The sequence below is a fragment of the Porites lutea genome, chromosome 9 (genome assembly GCF_958299795.1).
Source record: "Porites lutea chromosome 9, jaPorLute2.1, whole genome shotgun sequence".
In the NCBI taxonomy this organism is placed as follows: domain Eukaryota; kingdom Metazoa; phylum Cnidaria; class Anthozoa; order Scleractinia; family Poritidae; genus Porites; species Porites lutea.
Window position 1 is genome coordinate 7,112,368 of NC_133209.1, and position 9,046 is coordinate 7,121,413.

General features: G+C 40.6%; 1 protein-coding gene across 1 annotated transcript; it reads right to left on the bottom strand.

Annotated features, from left to right (window-relative positions):
• Positions 1 to 102: 102 nt before the first annotated feature.
• On the bottom strand, positions 103 to 8,522 carry LOC140948773 (uncharacterized). Its single transcript, XM_073398040.1, has 11 exons — positions 8,515 to 8,522; positions 7,927 to 8,027; positions 7,264 to 7,646; positions 5,910 to 6,709; positions 5,222 to 5,471; positions 3,566 to 4,378; positions 3,389 to 3,440; positions 2,597 to 2,770; positions 2,086 to 2,217; positions 1,460 to 1,642; positions 103 to 1,181 (listed from the first exon to the last, which is right to left on the bottom strand). Exons 2-11 carry the CDS (start codon positions 7,931 to 7,933, stop codon positions 1,045 to 1,047), a joined length of 2,931 nt encoding a protein of 976 aa, XP_073254141.1. The 5' UTR covers positions 7,934 to 8,027; positions 8,515 to 8,522; the 3' UTR covers positions 103 to 1,044.
• Positions 8,523 to 9,046: the final 524 nt, after the last annotated feature.

Genomic DNA, 9,046 nt, shown 5'->3' on the forward strand with positions numbered 1-9,046 from the left:
ACCGGCCATCGGCAAAAAAAGAAAAAAAAAAACAAACAAACGAGCAAGCAAGCAAGCAATAAAACAAGATAAAATAATAAAAAATATACCCTACCACTGACAACACCCATAAAATAATAACTTTTTAATCCTCTTAGTGGTTGTCATATTTACTAACACATTGTTCAACAGAAAACCTTAGGAAAATCATCATCTTTCTTGCTGTTATTGTAATAGGTTCCGTAGAAACAAAAATATAATTGAATAAAAAAATTACAAAATAATAATAAAATAAATGTAATTCTGCTACACTTAAAACTATAATCGGATTCACTAAAAGTAACTAAAATTAATATTGATATTAACAACGAAATTCTAATTATAGATAATAAACTACAACAAAATGTTAATAATTACAAATTAATTTGCAATTTCCAAGCTGAAACTGATTGGTATTTCCTATAATATAATAGTGCTGCGCTTCACATGGATACTTGGAGTGCACTGCACTGCTCTAGAACGGCAGTATATAACCGGAAAATTAACAAATAAGTAATTGGCTCGTCACGCAATCCTTCGTGACGAAGCACTAAGAGCCTGCGCGTGGTAGGCTATACAAGAGGGGTATCTGCACTCGACGGAGAAGACAATATGCACTACTGCCTGCACCTGTTACCGCAATGTCGCACGTCGTATTCGTACAAAGGATGCGTGCACATCACTTTTCCAGTTATATCTCCTCGGACACCATTTCCAGTCTTAAAAGGTACTCTTGTTTAAGTGACAATACTTAACAGCCAGAATTGAGTGCCCCACAGCTGGATGCTGCAGTGCCGTGCTAAGCCTTGATACAGAAAATGCATACACAAATCATTTTTGTAGTTATATCTTGTCGGACGCCACTTCCCACCTTAAAAAGTACTGATGTTCATGTGACAATACTTCGCAGCTAGGTTTGAGTGCATTACAGCTAAATGTGCAGTTCTTGCGCTAAGCGTTGATACAATATTGCACACACAAATAATTTTTTTTCCGGTTATATCCTCTTGGACACCATTTCCCACCTTAAGAAGTACTCTTGTCTACGTGACAATACTTAGCAGCCAGGTTTGAGTGCTTAACAGCTGGATGCTGCAGTGCCTGTGCCAAGCGTTGATAGGTCGCCTTAGATCCCCACTTTTCTGTCCACATCCGTAACACAGCTGCAGTGGTAAAATACGTGTTCTTAGTTAACGTAAAAATATCTGGTGCAGAGCTTCGTTTTTAGCAGAAATCATAAAGATTATTGTTTCTGTTTTATTACATAATCATCATCATCATTATTTTTTCCCCTTGGGGTTTGAGGACGCCTTGTTGACATTAACCGACTCACTTATTAATCGCCTGCAAGCTACTTTTTTTTTCTACTAAACTAAGGCAACGTATCGACATTAGAGCTTATTAAGGCTTCAGCTTATGAAAGCATTTTCAGTAACTGTACCGTGGCATTTGCTGACCATATCACCCTCGTTCTCCTCGATCTGTGCAAGCGTGGCTTCAGTAAGGTGTAATGCTCGGCAGAACATCTTCCAAGAAGCACAAAATTCACCAGCAATATCGAGAAGGTCTTCACTGGATGGCGTGCCAGCCTTAACTGAAGGCGATGAAGGCAAAACTACATAATCTGTGAAAAATAGGAAACAATTCCACTTTTCAGCTTGATAAGCAAGTTACACAGTAATCCCACATGTCCATCCTAGCCTTCGAGAGCAGACGCCGTTTGCAGCTCTTGTTTCAGCCGCAGAGAAAAGAGCTCTTTTCTTCACCCCGACCGTGTAATGGTTGAGCTCGTTAGCCGCAAGGGTGGTGCTACTTGTGAACAATGCATGACTATGAACTAGACAAGGTGCAAGGTGGAAAGTAGGCAAAGTTGGCCGCCAAAACTATTTTCAAAACAATAATAGAAACAACAAAACAAAGAAGGAAAACTAGACAATTTATAAGAGGAGTTATCGTACTAAAAAATGCTGCAGTTCCCAATGACGAGCTAGCGACCCTATGATCCTGTTGACTAAAAAGCGGAATTCCGCGATATAAAGTATTTTCAACGAGGACTCCAGCACTTACCATTACAGGGATCGCTGTGCATGTTACAGTACTTTGCAGCAAGATCTTCTCGTCCCAGTTGTTGGAATGCTTCCGCAAGACTTTGATAAGTTGCAGTGTCTCCACAAGACTCCAACCATTTCTTTAGCATACCTGAAGGGGGATCAAGTTACCTTAACTTTTAAACATGGAAATCAGGAGAAAATATACACCGCAGACGTCTCATATCTACACGCCAGAACTTGGCCTCTCTCTAAATACTTAACTTTGGGTGCGTTTTTTTGGGAGAATCCAAGATCGGATTGGTGATCTCAGATCATACGGATTTTTAACTACTAAAAAAACGGAAGATCCGAAAAAGGATCAATTACCATGACAACGGCATGTCCTCGTGCTCCTCGTGAGAAACAACAACAACAACAACAACGAACTGATCTTCATGGTGAAGACAAGAAGAAAAAGCAACATAAGCTACGAATGAATCGGTTTTAAGGACACAATCAATAAACACATGATTAAACCTCTTACACACCATAACTCTTTTCGATAAGCTTCCCCTCATCCTCTTCAATCTGTCCTAGCTGTGGTTTGTCTAGGTGAAGTGCGCGTCCAAACATTTTCCACGAGGAACCAAGGAAACCAAGGTCGTAAGCAATAAGAAGAAGGTCGTCAGTTGAAGGTTTGCCACATTTGAGTGATGAAAAATCTGTTAAAAGCAGCCTTTATGAATACGCGTTATCATATGACTTAAACGGCCCCTCTTGAGTGATTATCAGGGTGAAGTTCAGTTAACGTGCAGAACAGGCGGTTTGCGTTTTTCAGGCAAGCGAAAGCAAGCGCGAGGCGGACGTAGAGCACCAGACACGCATGAGGTGGGGGGCGTGAAACAAATAACGCATTTTTTTTCGCCGCTCTTCTAACGTGCGTCTCTGCGCTCCACGTCCGTCCACGCCCACTTCGCGCTCGCCTTCGGTCGCCTGATTAACGCGAGAAAAATAATGCCTGTTTTGCAGGTCAGTTAATTTCAGTGGAAACTAAATCACAAACGGTAATGAAAATATGTAACTCAAGCAAGGTAAATTCTGATCAGTTGCCTCGTCCAATCAGTCAAGGTGGAATTTGGACGGTGATTCAGACATGATCTTTTTAAAAAGGTTTACCCCTTAGAAGAGCGTATTATTAGCGGTACAGATCAAGGAAGCAACTGCTACTATGCAGATTAGCTTTCAAATTGCAGTTGTTTGACGCGGCTTTTAACACAAGCATGGCATATAACAAAACAAGCAAACAAACAAACCACACGAAAAGGAAATCAAGGCAGTACCATTTAAAATTTCGTTGGCCTTAGACGGGCATTCCAAGGTCTCCTCCTCATTCTAATTTAAATCAAACAAAGGAGTAACAAAAGCATTAGCAAAGACGCAATATCAGTCTACTTCTATTACAAAGCAGAGACTGTTGTTTGAGACATTTAAACAGATGGCATCAGTGACAAGATTACCTGAGCTGTATAGGCTTGGAACCATTTCTCCAATCCATTCACCTTAACTGTTTCACCACTGTAGCTCTTCGTACAAAAAGGCTCCTCTTCGGGATGAACTCGGAGTAGATGAAGGCACTCATCCTGAGAACAACTTGTTGATTTATGTTTCGTGCACTGGTCGCCATTTTGCAAGCAGAGACAGCAAGCGACACACAGTTCATACTTGAGGCTCTGCAACCAGGACAGCTCAGACGTAAGGACTTTTAAAGAAGCCTCAACAAAGGCCCGAACCTCATTGGCCATTTTCATTAAGGCAGCTGTCAATGACCCACTCATAGAACGACATCTCTGACTCATCTTCAACACAACCTTGATGAATCTCTTTCTGCAAATTAGGAAAAGCTCGAAGGCACTCTGCTTTCTAATGAAAAGCCTTGCACCATTATTAAATAGCTGTGGAGACTGCTTGAGGCCTTGTTGGGAGCACCAACTGATACACCTTGACAGCAGCTGAGAAAAGAGCCCGTGTGGAACAAATCCATCAGGGAAATGGATATATAGTGGACACGGATCACCATCGGAGGGTGTTATCTTGCATAGACCAGATGGGGATGATCTGAGCTGAGCTGGAACAAAGTATTCTTGCACTTGATCGTCCTTCGAAGACATGCAGGAGAACTTGCCAATTAAGCCATACAGCTCCATCATATCAAGAATGTCCTGCTTTAAAAGGCCATTCTGAATGAAATCCGTGAAAACGTGATCTACAAGAGCCATTCTAAGGATGCCGTTTTCTTCCAGCTCGCGCCAACATTTCGAAAACAAAGGATCCTAAAATTTAGAACAATTCAAGAACATCTCAAGAACATGAATAAATCTCACAGAGGCCTGTTGTTGGTATGGTCGATTTTTGTTTTTTTTTGCAATAACACTGAAGTGCTTACATGCCTAATTCTAGAGACAATCACCAGAAAATTACGAGCGAGGGCTGAGAAAAATGTTTGCGCTATGAAGAGGTTGTCTATTCGCACAGACAATAGCTGTCGATCAACGGACGTAAGAGAAATCGTTCTGTTATGTTAAAATAGTTTATATTAAAAAATGTTGTAGTTGTTGAATGATAAGCGACTACATGATGTGCCTCTAATACCTAACGAGTACAAAAACGAGGGAAAAGGTTAATAAAGTCCTCATTAACGGAGGTATTCAAGATTTTGCAAGAGATTTTCGTAAGGGACAGTAAGTGCAGATGTATGAAATATGTATCAGTTTAAGAAGGATTCATATCGGCCCAGGGATACAAACACCGAACCCCGCGAACACAGTTAGAGACCTTTAGATTCGAGGACGAGAATAACTACGAGTACTAGATAGAATTATATTAAATCTTTTTGCGCATTGTCAAAAATAGACACCCCGTAATGCTACCGTAACGTTTATTGAAGGAGATTATGCCCCTTCCCGATCGCAAAATGATAAAACTTCAAACATCTGATAACTCTTGTTTCCGCCACTAGGTTACTATCGCTAAACCTCGTAATAAAAGACGACGGCTGTCACGTTTTTCCCCAATAATGAAACTGGTTCACGCGCGCTTTTCTTTGGATCGAGCAAAATCTAGAACTCGCATTCGTCCTCGTCTTAGAATCTTCAAGTCCCAAATCACTTACTTACCAACTCATTGAAAGGCGAGACAGTTATCAGTTGTTTAAATAGGTTTATAAGCCACTGAGCCTGCAGCACCACAGTATGGCCATGCTTGACTATAACACCAAGATCATGATAGAAATTCAACATGGCCGTCAGCTCCGCATCGTCCTCGATTTGGCAAACTCTTCTGGTGACGGTCAGAATCTGGTTCAGGGACATGTGGAAAATTTTCTTCGCAACCAATGCCTCGACAACTTTTTCGAAATTGAACCACCTATTGTGAACAATAAAGGGACAACGAAGAAATCGTTACAAGCAGAGACGACTGAAAAAGGATTGGAGGTAAAAAAAGTGGGTTTGACTTTGTGTATTTGGTTTTTGCATTAGGAGAATTGAATATTTCACTTTACGCCTAGCTTGCTCATGGAAGAGCTGCAAGTTGTTCTGAGAGGTCTAATTAAACCCCTCAACTGAAATGAAAAAAAAAAACAAAAAAAAACGACGAAACGCCACGACATTTCATTTAACAACAAAATATGTAAAATTTGCCATTATGCATGAACACTGCAGCTAATTTTGTAATAGCGGAACCTGACATAAGTGAAGTAGACGTGTTATATTGAGTTTCCCTTTAATCGCGCTTTTCAGTCCAATCCAAAAAAGGGTACCGCATTACTACTTTGAATAGAACATACTATTTTGCGAAACATACCTAATTGGTACCTCTTCACCCATGTACGGTTCCCGTTTCAATACTTCCATGATTTTCTTCTGTAGTTTCTGGATCCCGTCATCGCTATGCGACTGAGTGTTATCGACAGCAAAGAATGGCCTGATCACGTGCTCTTCGTAGGTGTTGCCGGAGATACCCTTCTCGATGCACTTTTCCATTTTCTTGGGGTCTTCAAAAGGGTGATCAGCATTTGTACCAACAATGAAGACTGGTGGACGAAGATAGCGCAAGTCTGTGCCTTGATGATCTGAACCTTGTACAGCTTTACTCTCTGTGGTACGTCGAATACTATGAACAGAAACTAACCAGGCCAATAAACTATCCAAATTGGTCTCACTGTTTGGGTTCTCCAAGACAAGATCATGAATCCCTTGTCTGACACAGGGCTCGGCTTCGGCACTTAGACTTTTGCTAAGATTATACACCAAAACGTACACTGCTCGCGGTGACAGAAAGACAGGATGGGACGCATAGTATAGGTGCTGTCCAGCAAAATCCCACAGCGTTAAAATGAATTCCTTTACTTTGATGTCATCATCCAATTTGAGCCGCTCCAAGTATTGAATGACCAACTCTGTGACATCGTCCGACAACGCCGCAGTGGTGTCGATATTTAATTGCACACCTTGATCTGAGGAACTGCTTGAACGTTTCCCCTCTGCATTCCCCTCATGAAGCTCTGAGGTGCTCTCAGGTTTTATATTCGTTGTCGACTCGGCTACGGTTGACAAGGTCTCAGATTGCTTTGGCCTAATGCCGTCCAATTCGCCCCTACTACTCTATAAAACAATCAGGTGTATAACAAGCTTTAGAAAAATATTTCGAAAACGCTGTAATAGAATTTGATCAAACTTTGCCATAATTGAGGCAATTATGGCAGGTAGATACTGCCTTAAGCGATTTCTTAAAAAAAAAACTCCTGGTACAGAGAAACACAAAGATAAATAAAACAATGTAATGGCACATTACGTTGCCATGGCGACTCCGATTGCAATAAAACCCAGATCATAAGAAATTTTCATCTTTATAAAATACAGTTGTGGAAACCTTTTTTCCATATCTCATGCCGAGTTAATGCTCAAACTTGAGAGGTATCCTCCTAAAAAATCCAGAAGAGCCACCTTAAATTCAACATAGTAAATCAGCAAAAAACGTCTTCACTGTTCAGGCAACAAAAATACAACATTAAACAACAGCAAAACAAAATCAGACGAAGCTGTTGGTTGAGATAATCTGATTGAAAGTATCAGTTTCAAGCTAAAGAAACAAAATCGTCATCTCGACCACAGCAACAAAAGGTTAAAAAAAATGTACAATGTTTCATCAATGGTACCTCTTCTAAGACTTCCGCGGGCTGCGAAATATCTTGTTTGTCAGCTTGTCCCTTACTCAAATCCTTTGCGATGAGCATTGCAATGTCTTTAGCAAACTCAGATACTTCAAGCTTCTTATCTTTTATGGGCTCCCAATTTTTAATTTGGTCTACGTCCACTTGGCATTTTGAAGGATCAACTTCAACTCCGACCGTACTCTCTTCCTGTCGGTTGAAAGGTATTCCCAAAAGAGATTTTTTGAGACTCGTTTTGCCCGCCCTGTCCTGGCCAAGTAGCATTATGCGACCACGGTAAACTTTCACCTTTCCATTCTGCAGGGCTTTTTGGAAGGCAAGTTCGGCTTCTGGACCCCGCGCTCGAATCTCTGGTGGAACAAACGAATCTGGTAAAAAAAGGCAGGCGTTAATGATTAGTGACCTATAAAACAGACCATTGGATGTCCAATATTGCACAGTGGATCCGACTTTGACTTTTCACAAGGCCTTTTGCACTGTTTGGCGCACTTCCCCTTCTTTTGATGCTTTTGATGTTTGTCTCCGTTTTGCTGTTTTTTTGTAGATACGTACCCAGAAATAAATAAATAAATAAATTAAGTAATTAATATAAACGAACGCAACAGGATATATTAATTTGGTAATCAGAAACGAATTCAACAAACTTACCGTCCATAAGGTCATAATCCAGCACTTCCTTCACATGCTCGCTCTTAAACAATCCGATTTCCCTGTTCTGTCTTTCACCTAACCAGACAGTTTTGTCTTTCCTACAAACAATTTCAAATCCTTAGGCAAATACCATTTGACCATTCCTGAGGGTTGTTATTAGTGAGGTGCCCTGTCATTATCCCAGCCACATACAAGACTAAATTTCAATCTTACTAAGAGGACACTTTTTCATGGCCCTAGCAAATGCAAACACTGCATTTTTGCCATTCCTTAGGCGGACACCTAAGAATACACTAGATCAAGCTCCCTGAAATCACTGCTTTTTCAACCTTCCTCGGGTGGACACCTCTCTTTAGAGGAAACTTACCCATATTTCTAGCCACACTCAAACACTGTATTTTTTTACCCCATTTTAAGGTGGACGTTCCCCTTAGTTAGAGGACACCTAGTCATGCCCTAGTCACATAAGAACACTGCAGTTTTAACCCTTGAAACCAACCCTATTCTTGAGCAGACATTTCCTTTACAACAAAAGTTTCCGCCTTGGGAGGAAACGACTGTACTTTAGAAATTGTCATGGCTTACGTGTGCCTGTCCTTGGCGATCAATGTTATCAACTCTCCAGTTCTATAGCCGATAAAACGCGGTGACTCGGCAACAAAACTAGTAGTTACTCTCACTTTCGATGGAGACTTCTGCAAAAATAGAATGTGGTGAAACCAATCAGCAGCAGAACTCATATCAACACTTTTAAGTAAGAATTAAACATTGGAATCACAATTGCGCCTGTGTAAAGTTATCTATCAGGCGTTTGATCAAGAGATGTTCCCAAGGGAATTTTACCTTGTATCTGTTAGTCATGAGCACAGCTGTATGCAAATTTCAAAGGTCGAGCAGTCTGTATGTATAACAACCCTTAAAAGGTGGTATTGAAATGACTTCCAAAAACAGGACAAACGATATTTTTGAACAAAATGTCATTGTAGCTTAGTTTCGTAACTTATCGAGACAAAAATTGTTCTTAACTGTTTTAAGTCGCATACGATTGGTGCTTAAACAAACGTCGCCCTGTCAAAATGAAATCAACATGCTGAGGATGTTTTGACTTGCAAAGTAA

Coding starts and splice junctions, on each gene's coding strand:
- LOC140948773 (XM_073398040.1), bottom strand. Junction 6,710..7,263: donor CCGCGGAAGTCTTAGAAGAG/GTACCATTGATG, acceptor ATTGTTTTATAG/AGTAGTAGGGGCGAATTGGA. Junction 2,218..2,596: donor GCTTATCGAAAAGAGTTATG/GTGTGTAAGAGG, acceptor ATCCCCCTTCAG/GTATGCTAAAGAAATGGTTG.